General features: G+C 43.6%; 1 protein-coding gene across 1 annotated transcript; it reads left to right on the plus strand.

The window, feature by feature from the left end:
- Positions 1-1,390: 1,390 nt before the first annotated feature.
- Positions 1,391-18,886, plus strand: prdm2b (PR domain containing 2, with ZNF domain b). The gene is made up of 4 exons (XM_049471799.1): positions 1,391-1,494; positions 11,445-11,560; positions 12,993-17,734; positions 18,348-18,886. Exons 2-3 carry the CDS (start codon positions 11,542-11,544, stop codon positions 17,729-17,731), a joined length of 4,758 nt encoding a protein of 1,585 aa, XP_049327756.1. The 5' UTR covers positions 1,391-1,494; positions 11,445-11,541; the 3' UTR covers positions 17,732-17,734; positions 18,348-18,886.
- Positions 18,887-20,762: the final 1,876 nt, after the last annotated feature.

The raw sequence follows: 20,762 nt of genomic DNA on the forward strand, positions 1-20,762 counted from the left end.
TTCAGTGAGTTCAATAGTGGTGATGTTTAATAGTGGTATATAGTGTTAATAGTGTGTAAACGCTGTAATACTCTGGGTAATATCTGCTGTGATGGGGAGCATCCCTGCGGTAATGAGCAGCATCTGCTGTCTGTCTGCAGAAAACTGAAGCTTCGGTCAGCGGCGCTAAACTCCCAGCCCTCAGAGACTAAAACACCCGGGGAAATATTCCCACACAGCGTCTCTCTATTCACTGCCTAATCTGTTAAATAGGACGCGACCTCCTCCTCTTCAAACTGTTTTTTTATTTTCCCCCTAAAGGTTTCTGATTAAAAAAATATAAAAGCCAGAAACCTTCTTTTCAGATTGGTGGAATTTTTGTCAGGGTTTAAAGGAGAAGTCGTGTGCAAAATTTATTTTATATTAATTTATATTAATGTATTTTTGTTAAAACGTAATAAAAAATATTTTTGCTTTCTGACATCCAGTATTTTCTGCACTTTGCCCAAACAGGCTTTTTTAGAATGAGTGATATGGGGCATATTTTACCCTGCAGATAAATCACTTTTTACACCGTTATTCAGCTCAAAGTAGCTCCACACCTCACTGGTAAAATCCGGAGAGTCCTGACCTTTAAAACGAGGCATTTAGAGCTTTAAAACTGCACAAGAACTTGTAGATGTGACTTATAGAATGTTCCTGATGTTTCAGATGGGGTAATAATGTTTTACAGTAACAGGACTGAGTGAAAACCAGGAACACCACTAAAATGTGTATTTTAACTTAAATATTATGGATTTATTATGGAAAAAAAATATATATATATATATATATTCAAAGGGATTTGGAGTCAAACAACAATGTACTAAAAAATTACATCTCTGAAGGATTTTAATAACTATATTTCATGGTAAAGTTTATAGTTAGAGAGTGGGAACAGGTAACAAATGCAATTTTTTATGTATTATTTATTTACATATAATATTATATACACTATAGTTTATATTTATACATATGTGTTGTATAGTTATATAGTATATGGTATAATAGTAGTATTGAGTATATATAATAATATGTAATTATAATAGAGCTACTCTATAGTTCATATTTAAATATGTGTGTGCTGGTATGACAGTATATATAATAGTAAATATAGTATTATATAGTAGAGCTACAGTATAGTTTATAGTATATTGTATTATAATAGTATTATTGAGTATATATAGTAGTATATATAAAGTATATATAATAATATATAGAAGAGCTACTCTATAGTTCACCACTGAACGCCTGACAGGCCTGTCTGTCTACTGTGTTTTACGCTAACCAACAAGCTCTGTTCTGATTGGCTGTCCTCGACTCCTTCGCCTCCCGTTAGCCAATGGGAGCGGGTGTAGGGGTGGTGTGCGGTACAATGGGGAAGCGGACAGCGCAGAGGTAGCTCCGCCGCCGCCGCTCTGCGGGAAGAAAGGAGCAGCAGCTCGGGCTCAGAACTGCCCCCGCGGGCCGGTACAGGTAAAATAACACCTTTACTATTAAAGATCTCCCTCCGCACACCTTTACCGCGCGGGTAGCGGCGCGTTAAACGCTGTAATCCGGCCGCAGTCCGTGTCTGAGTGCGCGCTGTGCGGCTGGGGGTTAGCGTTAGCCGCGGTAGCTAAGCTATGCTAAGCTAAGCTAACTGTGCTCAGAGCTGCAGCCGGATATCACACCGCTGTTATTATTACTGTTATTATTATTAATAACAGCGCGGATACTCAGCAGATACTCAGTAATTACACTGTAATTACACATCAGACCCGCACAGCGCCGCGTTACTACTGCTAATACTGATCTCTACAGGCCTTTAGCATTTAGCTCACTAACTAAAACACAGCGAGGAGTGACCTTTCCTCACATACACACACATACTAACACACACTATACACAATCTATACACACATAATAACACACTATATACAATCTATACACTACACACACTATACACACACTATACGAATTATACACACTATATACACACAGTCATATATAATCATGTATAAGTCAAGTCAAGTAGTTTTATTATCAATACTGCATATGTACAGGACATACAGAGAATTGAAATTACGTTACTCTCCTTCCCAATTTTACAGCAAGTACAGATAATAGATATAATAAAGGAGAATGGGAGACACTATGTGTACAATACAGCAGGGACACAAATAGACATACATGAGACAAAAACAAGGTGCAGTGGTGTGGGGGAGGAATAGATATATAAATATAAGTAAAATAGATATATAATTATAATATAAAAGAGTGGGAGACACTATATGTTCAATACAGCAAGACACAATAAACATACGTAAGACAATAGTGCAATATTGATGGTGATTGAGATGGAATGACAGTAAAAATAGTAAATAACAGTAGTGCAAATACGGTATATGGTATATAGCTTAAGGCTGGTAAAGTGAATGGGTGCGTAAAGTTCTTAAAGTTCACAGTTTAATTAAGTGGAATTAAAGTGCGTATTGACAGTGCAAGTATATCAGTAGTGCAGGTGTTGTGTAGTGCAAGGACCAGTACTTTGTGTATTGTAGTGCAGAGTTTCAGTACTTTATTAGTGGGGGGGTCAGGATGATGAGAGTGTGTGTGCTGTGGGCAGGATTGGGATGGGGGGTAGAGCAGGAAGAGAGTTCAGCATCCTCACAGCCTGATGGATGGGGCTGTCTCGCAGTCTGCTGGTCCTCGCCCCGAGACTCCACAGTCTCCTCCCTGATGGCAGCAGGCTGAAGAAGCTGTGTAGTGGGTGGGAGGGATCTCCTGCCAGACGGAGGGCTTTCCGTGTGAGGCGGGAGCTGTACAAGTCCTGAAGGGAGGGGAGAGAGGTGCCAACAATCTTCTCAGCTGCTCTCACGATGCGCTGGAGGGTCCTGCGGCAGGATGCTGTGCAGGCCCCGTACCACACGGTGAAACAGCTGGCCAGAATGCTCTCGATGGCCCCTGATGGGGGTGGGGACTCCAGCTCTTCTCAGCTTGCAGAGAGAGTAGAGACGCTGATTTGCCTTCCTGGCCAGTGATGCTGAGTTGGTGCTCCAGGAGAGGTCCTCTGTGACGTGCACACCCAGGAACTTGGTGTTGCTCACCCTCTCCACAGCAGTTCCGTTGATGAACAGAGGAGTGTGCTGTGTGTGAGTTCTCCTGAAGTCCACAACAATCTCCTTGGTCTTCTCTGTGTTCAGAGAGAGATTGTTGTGTTTGCACCAGGAGGCCAGACGGCTCACCTCGCTCCTGTAGTGTGACTCATCGTTGTTGCTGATGAGACCCACCACCGTCGTGTCATCCGCAAACTTGACGAAGAGGTTGGAGGTGTGTGCTGGTGTGCAATCGTGGGTCAGCAGAGTGAACAGAAGAGGGCTCAGCACACATCCTTGGGGAGCCCCTGTGTTCAGTGTGGTGATGCTGGATGTGCTGCTGCCAACCCGCACTGCCTGTGGTCTTCCAGTCAGGAAGTCTAACAGCCAGTTGCACAGTGAAGTGCTCAGCCCCAGACTGTCCAGTTTGTGTATGAGCTGTTGGGGGACGATTGTGTTGAATGCTGAGCTGAAGTCAACAAACAGCATTCTGACGTAGGTGTTCTTCTTGTCCAGGTGTGTGAGGGCTGAGTGGAGAACAGTGGAGCAAACTGGTAGGGGTCCAGGGAGGGGGGAGCAAAGACTTGATGTGATGCATTACTAGTCGTTCGAAGCACTTCATGAGGATGGGGGTGAGTGCAACTGGACGATAGTCTTTGAAACAGGATGGCGATGCCTTCTTTGGGACAGGGATGATGGAGGCTTTGAAGCATGTGGGAACCACCGCCTGACTCAGAGAGGTGTTATAAATGTCAGTATAAACCTCTGCGAGTTCCCAGGCACAGTCTCTCAGCACACGGCCAGGAATGTTGTCAGGCCCAGGAGCTTTCCGAGCAATGATCCTGCTGAATGCTCTCCTCACACTGTCTGGGGACAGCGTCAGCACCTGGTCACCAGGAGGAAGGATGGATTTCTGGGCGAGTGTGTTGTTGAGTGGCTCGAACCTTGCTGTCGCAGGTCTGTGGATGTGGTTTATAGCCTGTGATAGACTGGATACCCTGCCACAGGTTCCGTGTGTCTCTGCTGTCTCTGAAGTGTTGGGAAATCTTCTTTGAGTACAGCCTCTTAGCTTTCCTGGTCCCGCGGGACAGGTTGGCCCTGGCTGACCTCAAGCCTGCCTGGTCACCTGTTCTGAAGGCTGCATTTTTAGCCTTCAGGAGCTTGTGGACCTCTCCTGTCAGCCATGGTTTCTGATTCGCTCGAACAGTGACGGTCTTGAGGTCGGTTACATCATCAGTGCACTTGGTGATGTAGGCAGAGACAGTTTCTGTGTACTCCTGAATGTCTGTGGAGTTGTTGTGGGTGGCAGCCTCTCTGAACATATTCCAGTCTGTTGTGCTGAAACAGTCCTGAAGTGCCTCTGAGGAACCCTCTGGCCATACTCGTACCTGATTAAGAACTGCTTTGGTGACTTTAACCAGTGGTCTGTAAGCTGGCATTAGCATAATGGTGAGGTGATCAGATGCTCCCTGGTGGGGGAGGGGGGAGGCTCGGTAGGCTCCTCTGTGTGTAGTAAAGACCTGGTCCAATATGTTGTTTCCCCTGGTTGGAAAGTCTATGTGTTTAAAAAGTCCAGAAAACACACTCTTTGGGTCTGCATGGTTGAAATCTCCAGCCAGAATGAGAAAAGCTTCTGGGTGCGCTGTCTGCTGCTCACTGATGTACTGGTACAGTTCATTCAGTGCTTCACTCCTCACGCTGTTGTTGGAGGTCGGAGGGATGTAAACAGCAGCGATCAGCACGGCGGAGAAATCTCTCGGTAGATAGAGTGGACGGCACTTGATAATCATCAGTTTCACTACCGGTGAGCAGTGTTTACAGACCACAACAACGTTTCGACACCAAGCATCGCTGATGTAAACACAGAGTCCGCAGAGTCCAGTTTATTGTCCAGAGAGCGTACATTGGCCAAAAGTACGGTGGGGATAGCTGGCTTGTGTGGGCTAGCTGCTAGCCTCGCTCGGATACCCCCGCGCTTACCCCGTTTCTGCCTTCTCGCCTGCCGCCTGTGGCGCTTCCATTGTGGGCAAGCTGCAGTGGTGAGGGTCGGTGGGGGTGCGGGTGTCCGGAGCACGCCGCAGACTCGCAGTTCTTCTCGGAGTCCGCGGTTTAACTCCAAAAGTGAGTTTCTGCCGACTCCAAGCAGAAACTCACGGCTGTAGGTGCGCTTCAGGACGTGAACGCACGACAAAGACGTACAAGAACCCACCCAAGATGGCGGCGTGTTAACACGCAGCGGCCGCTCCGGGTCCGTTAAATGGTGCTTTTGTGTTACTATTTGTCGTTTTTTCCGTTTATTTCCTGCAAATATGTGCATCGGAACACCCGTGCACATGTTCTACCACCGCCAGACCCTGCTACAGTGGAGAAATCAGCCAGAAAACACGCTACCGGACGAGGTTCTGCAAACGCTACTTGAGCTTAGCCTGCTAAGAGACCCAGGCCGCCAGCCCGCGGTGTTTCCTGACGCCGGAGCCCAGCGTAAGTGCCATCGCAAGCGGTGCGAGCGTAAGCGCGGAAAGAGGCTAGTCCTAGCCGGCCGGCTATACCGTCGCTCTTTCTGGCAAACGTCTGTTCCCTTGACAATAAACTGGACTACATCCGACTCCAGCGAACAACCCAGCGTGAGTTCAGAGACTGCTGTGCTTTGGTTTTTGTGGAATCGTGGCTGAACGACAACGTTCCGGACAGCGCCATTCAGCTAGCCGGGCTAACCACGTTCAGAGCGGATAGGAGCGCGGCTCTATCCGGGAAGACCCGCGGTGGAGGCATGTGTGTTTACATCAACACGGAATGGTGTAACAACACTGTGACTGTCGCCAAACACTGCTCTCCGCTGGTGGAGTTCCTGATAGTCAAGTGCAGACCTTTTTATTTAGTACTGGAGTTCTCCGCCGTGCTAATAGCTGCTGTCTACATCCCACCCAGCGCTAGCATTGGTGCTAATGCTAAAGAGGCTCTGTGTGAACTCTATCGGTCTATCAGCGATCTGCAGAACAAACACCCAGACGGACTGTTTATTATCGCCGGAGATTTCAACCACGCAAATCTCAAGTCAGTGCTCCCTAAATTCCATCAACATGTGGACTTTGCAACGAGAGGAGCGAGCGCGCTGGATCTTGTTTACACAAACATCCCCAGCGCGTACCGGGCGGAGCCCCGCCCCTACCTCGCTTTCTCGGACCACATGTGTGTTTGGCTGACTCCAACATACACACCACTCATCAGACGCTCCAGACCAGTTCAGAAGCAGGTGAAAACCTGGCCGGCAGGCTCCATCTCTGCCCTTCAGGACTGTTTTGAGTGCACTGCATGGGACATGTTTAGGGAGGCTGCTACTGAAGGCGATTCTGTTGATTTGGAGGAGTATGCAGCATCAGTCACTGGCTACATCAGCAAGTGTATTGATGATGTCACTGTCTCCAAGACCATCACTACACGCCCAAACCAGAAGCCTTGGATGACTGCTGAGGTACGTGCGCTGCTGAGGACCCGCGACTCCGCCTTCAGAGTGGGTGACAAGGTGGCCCTGAGGAAAGCGAGAGCCGACCTGTCAAGAGCCATCAGAGAGGCAAAGCACGCACACGCCCAGAGAATCCACAGCCACTTCAAGGACACGGGTGACGCGCGGCGTATGTGGCAGTGCATCCAGGCAATCACCAACTACAGGACAATGCCACCGTCCTGTGAACGTGATGCCTCATTCCCTGATGCCCTCAACAACTTTTATGCACGGTTTGAGGCACAAAACAACACGATGGCGAGAAAGACCATGCCCAAGCCGGACGAGCAGGTGTTGTGCCTGACTGCAGTGGATGTGAGGAACACTCTGCGCAGAGTCAACCCACGAAAAGCTGCAGGACCAGACAACATCCCCGGCAGAGTGCTCAGGGAGTGCGCAGACCAGCTGACAGATGTTCTCACGGACATCTTCAACATCTCCCTGTGCAGCGCCACTGTCCCAACGTGCCTCAAGTCCACCACCATCGTTCCCGTGCCGAAGAAGTCCACAGTGTCCTGCCTCAATGACTACCGTCCCGTTGCACTTACACCCATCATGAAGTGCTTCGAGAGGCTAGTCATGAGGAACACCAAGACACGACTGCCCTCTTCACTGGACCCCCTGCAGTTTGCATATCGTCCCAATCGCTCCACGGACAATGCCATCACCACCACCCTTCATCTCTCCCTCACCCACCTGGAGAAGAAGGACTCTTACGTCAGAATGCTGTTTATAGACTTCAGTTCAGCATTCAACACCATCATCCCACAGAACCTCATCAGGAAGCTAAGCTCGCTCGGCCTCAACACCCCCCTCTGCAACTGGATCCTGGACTTTCTGACGGGGAGACCCCAGTCAGTCCGGTTCGGGGGCAGCACCTCCAGCACCATCACACTGAACACTGGGGCCCCCCAGGGCAGTGTCCTGAGTCCTCTGCTGTTCACCCTGCTGACTCATGACTGTGCTGCAAAACACAGTTCTAACAGCTTTATCAAGTTCGCCGATGATACAACCGTACTGGGTCTCATCACCAAAGGCGACGAGTCAGCATACAGAGAGGAGGTGCAGCGGCTGACAGACTGGTGTACAGTCAACAACCTTCACCTGAATGTGGACAAGACAAAGGAAATGGTTGTTGACTTCAGGAGAGCACAACACACCCACTCTCCACTCAACATCGACGGGTCCTCTGTGGAGATTGTTAAGAGCACCAAGTTCCTTGGTGTCCACTTAGCAGATAACCTCACCTGGACCCTGAACACCAGCTCTACAGCCAAGAAAGCCCAGCAGCGTCTCTACTTCCTCCGGAAGCTGAGATAGGCCCGTCTCCCTCCACCCATCCTCACACTCTTCTATAGAGGGACCATTGAGAGCATCCTAAGCAGCTGCATCACTGCCTGGTTTGCCACAGTGTGTGCACGCGCCGCCATCTTGGATCAATTAATTATAATATAATATAATTATAATTTGTTTATATATATATATATATATATATATATATATATATATATATATGTTTATACAGCTCTGTAAAAAAAATAAGAGACCGTCTAAAAATTACGAGTTTCTTTGATTTTACCAAGTTGAAAAAATAATATAAAATGGAATATAATCAAGAGGAAGATGGATGATCACAAACCATCAAACCACCAAACTGAACTGCTTGAATTTTTGCACCAGGAGTAAAGCAGCATAAAGTTATCCAAAAGCAGTGTGTAAGACTGGTGGAGGAGAACATGATGCCAAGATGCATGAAAAAAACTGTGATTAAAAACCAGGATTATTCCACCAAATATTGATTATTTCTGAACTCTTAAAACTTTATGAATATGAACTTGTTTTCTTTGCATTATTTGAGGTCTGAAAGCTCTGCATCTTTTTTTTTTGTTATTTCAGTCATTTCTCATTTTCTGTAAATAAATGCTCTAAATGAGAATATTTTTATTTGGAATTTGGGAGAAATGTTGTCTGTAGTTTATAGAATAAAACAACAATGTTCATTTTACTCAAACATAAACCTATAAATAGTAAAATCAGAGAAACTGCTTCAGAAACTGAAGTGCACTTTTAATTTCTTCCAGAGCTGTATATATATATATATATATATACCTGTATAACAAAATATCACAATTTAGTTTTTTCCCCCCCAATATGATCCAGCCCTAGTTAGGCCTGTTCTGATATGTACATTATTTACTTATTGTACAATAAATGGATATGACCTCAATATTCTCATGTTTCGCAATCGTTTCTGGGATGATAAATGTTGTAATGGTGAGCGGCCTGGTTAGAGGTGACGCAGGACGTGCAGACAGCAGGACGGGGTTATTGCGCTCTGTCTGCAGGATGTTGGAGAGATTAATGCTGTATATGCAGTTAAATGTTAAAAATGGAATTACTGATTCAGGAGGATTGAGTCTAGGAGCTGCTGACTGAGCTGGATCTGCTGTTACTGTCACTGTGACCAATTCAACTTTCACACATTTCCTCACAACTAACCACACACTCATCCTAACACCGTACCGCACACTGTATCTGCTGTCTTTAAAACACAGAGAACAGAATATATCTTTACCAATATACAGAACCAGCCAAACATTTGGACACCTCTTCTCATCTTGTGTTTTATTTATTTTTTCCTACATAGTAAATGAATAGTGAAGTGATCTATCAGATTATAAAGAAACACATAAGGAATCATGTAGTACATTATTTACATTATTGAATATGGTTAACGATAGATATTATACCCTGAATAATACCCCCCCCCCCCTAATTATCACATCAGGGTTCTATTTTTTTGTTTTTATCAAAAAAAAAAATTCACACTTTTCTCATAATTTCCCATTATATATCTACTAGAGACTTTAGATTATATCTGTCCAGTATCATTAATTTTACTTTAATCCTGGATATATGGAGATATTTGGAGTGCACTATTATTATTAGTATCATGACTAATAATTCTGGATCATTGACTTACAAATTTGTTACAAATCTGAAAAAATTCATGTATTTTTTAATATCTCAGGTATAAGGGGTGTGCCGTATCATATCATGTGCAATGATAAAATTGTATTTAAATTTTGTTGCAGTAGTGTGTTCTTGAAATAATTTTTATTAATAATTAATTCAGCGTTTTGTCATATCGACAAAAGTGTAGTTATCTCGAAAATACCATTAAATATTGTGATATTATTTTAGAGCCATATCGCACACCACTACTGGTAACTTTAATTCGAGCAGTTCTAATGAGTGCCAGTTTCATCATTATAATATTTTTGATGGTCTTCTCTTGAGATCCTACTTTTCGGAACGACTGATTTTTATTTATTTTCTTTATTTAGTTGAGTAGTTTGTTGTTTCTCATAATCTGGATTAGAACATTCCTCAAATATTCACTATTCACTGTATACCTGTAACTCTACCTCTTCACTACTTTACTTTAACTGATGCTCTCAAACTTTACATTAAGAGACAAGAAACTCAAGTAATTAACTCTTGATGAGGCACAGAAAAATCAAAAAGTGAAATGATCTGTAATCTGAGATGTTGGATTAAACATTTTAAAAGGTATAGACTCATTAGGACAGCATTACTCTGTACTCAGATTTGTAATTAATATAGAATGTTTTTAGTCTTTTAGTTCTGAATCTGTATTTGTATAGTTTTTTAGTTTTATTATAGAAGAGTGAACTGAAATAAACGTCTCTAAATCTCTGCTCAGCAGAAAGAACAGCGTGGAGGAGGGCAGTATTATTATTATTAGCTGGTTACTCCAGACTAATTGCAGCACAGCGAGTGTTTAACAGTGCAGTCAGATGACTGAGTGAGTCGGGAGCGTGTATGCGGTATGAATCAGGCTTTGTACGGGATGCTGCCGGATGACCTTGGCTCAGCGGCAGAGACTGATTCTCAACTGTCTCTGTTCTTTTCACACTTTTTATCTCTGAATTCCTTGAAGGAACTGTTTTATTCATTTTATTATAAACTCCTAATATTTGTAGATCTCATTCCTTCATTTTTCATTCATTTTAAAATGTCCAGTTGTGTCTCTATAGTATGATACAAGCCATGTGAGCTGATATTTGTGAGAAACGATAGGAATTCAGCTCTTGCTCATAAATATTCATACATGCAAAGATATCACCTCTGATTGGCTAAGAGCACTGCGAGGCAGCGAGACGAACAACAGTTAAAAACGTTTTAGAATAAAGAAAATAATACATTTTTACACTAATAACTTATAGTCTTTTCAGTGTCAAATGTTACTTTACAACATGTGTAATAATGCCCTGCTAAGTGCAGTTCAGCCACTGACCTAGTCTTAGAGTCTCTGTAAAACACTAAATCCACCGGAGATCCTATTTAAACCTATAGTTACTTACACACAGAGGTGGGTAGAGTCCAGATCCAGAAAGTAAAAATTTAATCTATCAGCTTTGCACATTTCTCTGCTGGATTTTCTCAGTCAGTTTTATGAGGTAGAGTTTCCTGGAATTCAGGCTTTCAGTTAACAGCTGTGCTGAACTCATCAAGAGTTAATTACTTGAATTTCTTGTCTCTTAATGTGATTGAGAGCATTAGTTGTAAAGTAGTGAAGAGTCAACAAAGTAGAGAAGAAGTAGTAGAAAGAAAAAATAATTTTAAGAAGAAATGATGGTCATGTTGATGAAACTGGCACTAATCAGGACTTTAGATACATAGTGTTTACTGAATAGTAGACCACTACGTTTGTGTGGAAAACAACTGTGCCTTTCACTGTAATGATTCTGAATGTTTTGGCTGTCTTTTTTTTGTTTAAAAAACAATATTGCTCTTTACTGAAAGTTTTTTTTTCCTTACAGCAAAAAAAATACGTTTTTGGAGAAATCCAGACAGACGGGTTCAGAAGGACTGTCTGAGGACAAGCAATCAGCTTCACTCAAACCTGCCGTCTCTGAGATGCGCGACTCAGAAGAAGGTAAGTTATTTTGAGTCAGTTTCTTAAAAAAACGAATGGTTCTTTTAAATACTGCTTTTAAAATATACAGCCCTGTATATTTTTCAGACCTCAAAAACAAGTTCATATTTATAAAGTTTTAAGAGTTCAGAAATAATCAATATTTGGTGGAATAATCCTGGTTTTTAATCACAGTTTTAATTTCATGCATCTTGGCATCATGTTCTCCTCCACCAGTCTTACACACTGCTTTTGGATAACTTTATGCTGCTTTACTCCTGGTGCAAAAATTCAAGCAGTTCAGTTTGGTGGTTTGATGGTTTGTGATCATCCATCTTCCTCTTGATTATATTCCAGAGGTTTTTAATTTGGTAAAATCAAAGAAACTCATCATTTTTAAGTGCTCTCTTATTTTTTCCAGAGCTGTATATATTGTGGCAAAAATGTCTTAACATTTGCCATTTTTAATAACTTTGTACACAACATTTAGTAGTAACTTTATAATAAACAAACAAATATAAATGATCTAAAATAATTCTGAATTTTCTGACATTGTGGAATTACAAGGTTTCTGCTGGACAGTAGGGATGTGTAGATGTAGCTTGAACTCATTTTAAAATCCAAAGGGGGGAGTTTAGCTCTCTAGACATCATTTCCTAGAGCTCCATTATTCCCCACTTTACTCAGTGATGTAGGTCACTGTGGGCGTCTGGTAGCAAATGTAACACAACTGGAGGTTAGCGATGAAGAAATGTGGTTGTGACAAAAAGAGATGTTAAATTTTGTGGCACTTCAAAGGAAATGTGGTTGTTTACAGTGGTGCTGAAACACATTAGAATTTTCTATATTTCTGCTTAAATATAATCTAAAAAAAGATTATATTTTTATATACCGCAAAAAGTAGATAATGAGAACACACTTAAAAAAAAGAGACAAAAATATAATTTGTGGTAATTTATTTATTGAGGACAAATATACATTATTTCATATTTGTGAGTAAAAAGAAGGATGTTTGCTTGCTTTAAATAGAACTGCAACTGAACATTAGCCAATGAGAGAGAGGCCTTCAGTTGCTTAGAAGCTACCCTGGGGTGCTTTATGACCTTGCATTGTATTACACACCCTGCTCTTGGAGGGATTGTCCTTTGTTGGTTGACCACTCCTTTAAAAACAATGGTTTTAAATTTCTTCACTTTGTAATCTGTCTGAACATGGATTGGTAGAGTCCAAACTCTTTAGAGAACTTTCGAGCACCACTGTACTTTATGTGATAAAGTGTGATGGGTCTAATGTACAGGTTAAAATGGGAAATTAATAAAAATTGGAATAAAATAGAAAAGCCTGAATGATTCATAAATTGCTGTAGTAGAAGTTTGACGTAATAATGTGACGGGTAAGGTTTGGAATATTTTGGCGTGCAAACTGATAATATATCATTTTTCATTTTTTAAAGGGATAAATAAGGAGGAAAAAAGACCCTCAGCAGTTTCAGAGCCAACCCAGGAGATTGAAGCATCTCATTCATCCTCCACAGAGACCAAGAACCCTCATCCATCTCAGGCTCTTTCCACAGAGATGGAGCAGAAGGAGGGCGAGGAAGTAGATCACAGAGAAACTGAGCTGTCCTGGCCTCAGAAAAGCCCAGAGCACCCTGCTGAGCCGGAGGAGTCGGCCGACAGGAGAGAACAGCCTAACCCTCACTTAATTCCTGGCAGCCTTGTGAAGGAAAGCTCCGTTAGTCCTTTACGTGAGGCTGAGCGAGCGTCCTCTGTTGTGTCTCCCGAATTAGAAGCAGAGGGGGATCCTGACTTTGAGGACGATGCTCCGGGCGGGACTGGAAACCACCCTTGCCAGCATTGCGAGCGGCATTTCTCCACCAAACAAGGTCTGGAGCGCCACGTTCACATCCACACCATCGCAAACCACCAGACGCACACGTTCAAGTGCAAATACTGCACCAAGCCCTTCGGCTCGCAGGTAGGCAGGCGTAGACACGAGAGACGGCACGAAAACAGGAGTAAAACTCTGAAAAGGCCGAGTTCTTCTCTTGCAGGAACAGCTTTTCCCCTGAGTCCCTCCAGGCTTAACGACTCTCCTCCTACCTCCGATTGTGTAACGTCTCCGAGCCCTACCATCATCATGACTTCTCAGAACGGTCCTCCTCAGCCAGGCTCTGATACTAAGGATGCTGGAGCAGACCCTGAACACACCTTCGTCTTAGATGAAAATGGGGAATCAAAGGAATTGCACCCTTGCAAATATTGCAACAAGGCTTTCGGCACGCATACAAACATGCGCAGGCATCAGCGCAGGATTCACGAACGTCACCTTATGCCGAAAGGTGTTCGCAGGAAAGGTATTCTCCTACAGGACATGCCATCCCAACAACATCCAGAGGAAGAAGGTCCGGTCACAGCACAGTCACTCCAGAAGGCGTCGCCAAACGCCAGCCCACCGCCTGTCTACGTACCCAGTGTAGACACAGAGGATGAGGGCGAACGAGAAGAGGGCATGGTCAACATTTCCAAAAACATCTCCGAGAACCTCAGCCTTTACATAGATGGCAAGATCTTGTCCACAAACACTGTCAGCACCTGTGAAGTGATCGAGGTCGACTCGAGCACTGCTGCACTGTTCGGATTAGACACGGTCATACTGAATCCCAACCAGATAAGCCAGGCACTTAAAGTTGAAACGCAACCTTCGCCTGTGAAAGAGGCTTCGGCTACGGTTCCGAAAAGGAGAACTTCCACACCGCCGCTTCTTCCTGCAGTGAAAATGGAATCTGAAACTCACCTGCTTTCGTCTGCTGGCACTTCGTCCTGCACTTCCTCTCAATCGCCTTTATTAGTTGGCACCGTCCTCCCACAGTCCACAGAGACGTTGGCGTTCCAAAAGGAGAAGACCGTTTATCTTTCTCCCAAATTGAAACAGCTCCTGCAGACCCAGGACAGTCAGAAACCAGCTCTTACTCTAATTGCAGATAGCCATAGATTGACTACTCCACTTTCCGTAACCTCCCTCCCTGCTGCTCAAGGCAGATTCAAAAGAAGGACCGCTTCCCCTCCGACTCCTGCTCAAAGCAGCTCTTCGCTGAGCCCTGAAAGCTGTTCAAACATTGAAACGGGGGATTCATTTACGCTTAAGGTGCCAAAGGTTGAAAGCCACTGTACGGTCCAGTCCTGGAGTTCACCCAGCAGTGATCAGAGGGACTCGGTGAGTCCCTGTGGAAAGGACTGGGCTGCTTCCGTAAGTGGAGGCAACTCTTGCAATCAGCTGCCTCTTGACCTTTCTAGTGCAGTTAGCAAAAAAGACAGCAGGACCTCTAGTAAAGCGTCTGGAGAATCTGTGCTGGATTTAAGCCTGCATCGTAAGGGTGCGGGTGCACCAACAGCTCAACATGGAATTTCTTTAGCGCCTCATGTTAAGAGAAAGAAGCCTAACACCAGCATGTTGGAGAAAGTTCTTATGAATGAGTACGCTGGCCTAAGTGTAGCAGGAGAGGAAGGTTCTACAAGCCTCGACAGTCCAGACGCCGCCAACTCCTCTCCAGGCAGTGATGCAGGCGTATCCCCGGCTAGTCCCTCTTCCAATTCAGAAAACCTTCCTTGTGAAAATCCTTGTGAATCTTCGCCTCCTCCTTCCTTGACTCCCGTTACTATTAATCCTTCTTCTCCATCGTCCTCAAGCCTGGCATCCTCAACGCCTCCTCCTCCAGTTCTGCCATCTGTCCCTTCACCTCCACCTCTAACTTCTCGCCAATCTCTGGACTCTTTTCCCAAACTCTCTCCCAAGCCTATTGACAGTCCCCTAGAGGAGGAAATGTCCAAATCCTCGGCAGAAGAAACAAGCCATGATCTCAACATTAAAGACTTCAACCAAACTGCTAAGCAGTTAGACCCCATGACATATGCACTGCCTCAAAGTCCTCAGGGCACAAAAAGACATTATAAAGCAGATTCCTTTTCAAAATCTGGAACACTACATAAGGGCTCCCCCATAAAAACTGCAGATTATGCGGTTTCCTCCTGTGAAAAGTATTCTGACTCTGAAGACAGCCAAAGTAATTCCTTTGATGAAAGTTTCCCTCCAGACCTCAACAGCATTAAAACTGAGGGACGCAAGCAACCTCAATCCTCTCATTCTCCTGTACTCTCCACTTCTTCTAATTCTAATAAAGAATCACCCTCTTCTTCTTCTCCTCCTTTTTCTTCTTACAAAGTAGAGGAAGATTCCCAGTCCTCTACTGCAGGGCCATCAGCTGATGATATGGTGGTCAATAATGAAACTGTTACGATTGGAAAGGTGGAAAGTGAAATTGCAGCCAGCACTGAAGATGTTTCCTCTACTGGAGGAAACGCTGCAGTAAAAACTTTAGACTCTGCAGAGACGGAAACTGAAACATCAGAGCAGGACACATTTACCAAGAGCTTTGTGTGCAACGTCTGTGAGCAGCCTTTCCACTCGATTAAAGAACTCAGCAGCCACATCATGCAGCATGCCGTCGAATGGCCTTTCAAATGTGAATTCTGTGTGCAATTATTTCAAAATTCTTCAGCTCTTCTGGAGCATCGCTCCTCTCTCCACGGTGTTGGGAAAATTTACATTTGCTCTGTCTGTTCAAAAGAGTTTGCTTACCTTTGCAACCTTCAGCAACACCAGAGCGATCTGCACCCCGGACAGAGCTGTGCTCATACATCTGTAGAAAACGGCAAGCTGAGACCGCAGAATTACACAGATGCTGCAAATATGCAGGCAATTATTGAGAGAAATTCCTTGCATTCAACCACTGACACATCTGTGGATGATGACCCTCAGGATTCCTCCGAGGTGTGTAGTGATAAAGACATTAAAAAGGAAAACGGTGATGATCTAACCGGACAAGAGGATCCCACAGAAGAGCTGTACACTACAATAAAAATAATGGCCTCAGAGGCCGGAAAGCCTAAAGGCCCAGATGTGCGTCTCGGCATTAATCAACACTACCCCAGCTTTAAGCCTCCACCCTTCCCCTACCACAACCGAACATCTGCTGCCAACGTAGCATCTGCAACCAACTTCACCACACACAACATCCCTCAAACGTTTAGCACGGCCATCAGGTGCACAAAGTGTGGTAACAGCTTCGACAACATGCCCGAACTCCACAAACACATCTTAGCCTGTGCTAATGCTAGTGATAAGAGGCGCTACACTCCCAAGAAAAACCCCATTCCTCTGAAGCAGATCGTGAAGAAGCCTCAGAATGGTGTCATGCTGCTGTCAACTGCTGCAACAGCTGCCGGCGGTCAAAATGCCTTCCGCAGGATGGGTCAACCCAAGCGGCTCAACTTCAACCAGGAGATACCCGCCAAGATGAAGATGACCGCCTTGAACAAAAAGAAGAACCAGCTTGTCCAGAAGGCGATATCTCAGAAGAACAAGACTGCCGCTGCTGCGTCTGCAAAGAAGGCTTCTGTACAAGTTAAGGAGGAGCAGCAACCAAGCAGCGTCTGCCCGTACTGCAATCGCGAATATACGTACGCTGCCAGCCTTGCGAAGCATGTCGCAGGCAGCTGTCCTCAGAAACCAGCTGCTAAGAAAAAGCAAAAAACACCAACCCTCAAAGACAAAAATGTGAATCTTCGGACTCGAGTCACGGACTCTGAAATCAAACAAGAACCTGAGGCCAACCAGGTCACGACCGGGCGTCCTCAGGGGAAATCACGGGCGCGGAACACAGAAACCGTAGAGATTGAGTTGGCTACACCAGCTAAGGAAGGGAAGGAAAGCAAAGGAAAAGCGGGGACGTCTCAGGCTCGTTCCTCCAAAAGACCTGCAGCCTCTACTGCCTCCAGTAACACAGACAACTCAGCACCCAAAAGCAAGAAGGGCAGAAAGAGTGGCAGCAGCGTTCAGCCCGTAACCCCGCCCTCCTCATCGCCGCCTGCTGTTGTGAATGAGCCTGCGGCACGGACAACCACAAAAACTCCACGTGTTACAAAAGATAAAGAAAAAGGTAAAGAGAAAGAGAAAGACACTGTGGTCCCAAAGAAGGAGACTGAAACCAAATCGCAGGTCCAGACCAAGAAAGAGGAGCGTTTCTCTAAGAGGACGCCGCGGGAGCGAGTGGGCGGTCCTGTCACCCGCAGTCTGCAGAGTTCCAGCGGGGAGGTGAAGAACGAAGACCAGCATAAAGAACCTGGGGATTAAAAGGTAACAGACAGGAGAACAGAAAGGGTTGCCAGGTCCAAAAAAAATATCCAACCCAAAGTCAGTCTGAAACCCGCCCTTTAGAAGCTTAAACTAGCCCAAAATATAGGTCTGTTACACGTTTAAAACAAATGGCAAAACAGCTATAAGTGTACAACTTTTTTTTAACAAGGGATTTATTATCAGTATTGCTTTTTACCTTAAAGTCATTAATGATATCGTAACATTATGGTCAATTCGTTTTAATTAGCAAAAAAAAAACCCTGACTTTTACTTACTCTTTTTTTGTTCTTCTAAACTCATCTAAACATTTTTTTATCGTATTGTGATTTTTGGTTAGATTGTGTCCTCTCTTTTCTTTATATACTGTCCTTTATGTCGTCATGTTCTCCTGGTTCTTATTTTGTAATCGTTCTAATTGTTGTAATTGGTGGCCGCTGTAATTTTTAAAAGTAGCCCAGAAACGCATTTTCAATCAAGCCCAATTTAGGGGGGAACCGCAGACCTGGCAACTCTGGTAATAGAGAAACATGACTAGAACATGCATTAGGGGTGTTTCATATCGTATCCTACTCAATATATACTCAGTATACCTTTTTCTTTTTGTGTTTTTCAGGAATCCCTGTGGAAGGACTGGAGGTAAAGCGCAGTGGACTGACTGTAGTTAGTGGCTGCAGGATTTGCTGGCGAGAGAAGTGCTGGTGAACCGGATCTGGTTGAATTATTCGATTTATTAGGGTCGAACCAGATTACCGATAACGGAACAGGAGCATGTTCTAAATGCACTTTTCTATAAAACGAGACGAGCCTTTTTTTGTTGGACATGCAACCCCCCCAAAAAACAATGGAAAAAAAGAGGACTGTAGATGATTCTGATGATGATCTATGTGTCTCTTAAAGTAGAGGTGGGTAATCTGGTCCAATTGTGATTGGGTTCCATCTACTTGGACAGAACTGGATCCGGATCTCCCTCCTCTAAATCTAAAGTCTAATATTATATCTAATATTTCTTTATTTACAATAAATAAGTAACAGCCCCGTGTTTCCCTTAAGAGTGATGAGGCTGATTGTATTGCAACAGGCAATCATACATCAGTTGTTAACACAACCAACCGTTTTTGGTATTCCTTACTTATTTCTTTCTCTCTTTTTTTTTTTCTTCGTTTTCTCGTCCTTTGTGTTTTGTGAACGTTCTAGCGTTCACACTCACCAGTCTCACTTTTACTGCATGTGCTCTGTATACAGTATAGCTAGACTGACCCTCTTTCGTGTCGATACTCTACATACTCTACTTCTGACCTGCGCTTCTTCTTTTTACCGATGCAAAACGAAAGAAAATATATATATGGATATTTAATTTAATGTAATGCTGCATAAGGAATGCAATATTTGTTAATGAAGCTCTTGCGTCGTTTTTCCTCTTGTGTTGAGTTTTGCGTGAACACAGTGCTCCTCTGAAAGCTGTTTGATACAGTGGGAGGATGACGAGGGCGAGTGGGCGACTGACGGTGTTCTGTATGATATTATCTTATCCCTGTCTGAAAAAGCCAACCCATGAGCCGTGTGTCGGTTTTGCTGTCAATAACTTTTTATAATCCGTAGCATTCACTTTACAGCAGGACTGCTGGCCATTCTAACTACACTAAAACACACATACAACCCAGCAAAACACTGTTTTTTGTTTTTCTCCTGAGAATAAGCGCTGGAATATATCGTGCCATGTTGAAACTTCACGTTAAAAGTCACGTAAGCATTATGTCTTTATGCTTGACTGATTAGCACCTCTTTTATTGCCAATTTATATGAAATTCACTTTACATAGGTTACATCTTGCCTTGAAAATGAATGAAAACCATGAAAACTGTATTATTTGGGTTGGAAATACCTATTTTTTCCTCTTTGTTTTGATGTAAAGCTTTTGTAAAATTCTTGTTTTCCTCCATTATTTCGAGTAGAGCAGCCAAAACGGCGGTTTTCAGATGTCAGAGGCTGATTGCTGACATCAAGGGTGGATTATGACGTAATGAAAACCAGAGGGGATAATGATGATGATGATGATGATGTTTTAGTTTATGAATTTTTCAGTCAAATTCCATTGAATTCCTCAGTTTGGGAGAAGTAGGTCTCGAGGTATGGTGTGAAGCCACGTTTATATTATTCATATTTAACTTGCCAAGCCTATAATAGGAATGGTTGTGGTTATCCAAATATTCCAGCAGATCTGTGTTCAGTTCCCTGTCTGTGTTCATGGGTATTCAGAATAAAGTCATGTGTTAGCATGGCTTCTGTACATATTTTTTATGTACATATGTAAATCTTTCCCCAAATAAACCGTTATAAATAGCACAAATGTTGTGTTCAGCTCTTATTTGGTAAAATGTTTATAAGTAAAATTTGTTTGTTTTGAATGAGTGGTGTAGAGGTGCAGGCACGTGGATGTGTTTATTTATTTTATTCATTGTATTTATTTTAATAATATATATTGATCATGCAGCAGTGCTTAAAGTTTAATTGCAAAACCTCAAGAATGCAATACAAAAATATTATTCTAAACCTAAATATACAGTTACTAACACATCTTGTTGTTGTGAACTATTCTCAGTCCAGTGGTGACACTGCTCTTCAGAATGAACTACTTAAACACGTAGAATCAACCATGCAGTATGTCTTTGCTATCGTAACAACTGAAAACGTACATTTTGCTCAGCTGAAAACGCACTAAGTTATGTACTTATTCTTAATGAATTCTTAATTAATTATGGGTGTGTTTAATTTTGGCCGTAACATGAAAACAACAAACTCTTCTCAGCAGAGGAAACTGAGCTGCTGGTTGACGCTGTGAAGGAGCTCCAGCAGCTCATTTACGGGAACAGCAATATTATTTTATTTACTATTCTGTTTATTGTTGATGTAAAAGTTGGGTTTGTGCTGCTGTGTGTTCATGTGTGTGTAATAAGTGGGGGTGTACGCTCGGCTCGGCACAGCACCTGTGTTACCGAGATAGCGATGAACGTCTGACTGTTGGCGTCTG

This window comes from Astyanax mexicanus, chromosome 24, assembly GCF_023375975.1.
Source record: "Astyanax mexicanus isolate ESR-SI-001 chromosome 24, AstMex3_surface, whole genome shotgun sequence".
NCBI classification, from domain to species: domain Eukaryota; kingdom Metazoa; phylum Chordata; class Actinopteri; order Characiformes; family Acestrorhamphidae; genus Astyanax; species Astyanax mexicanus.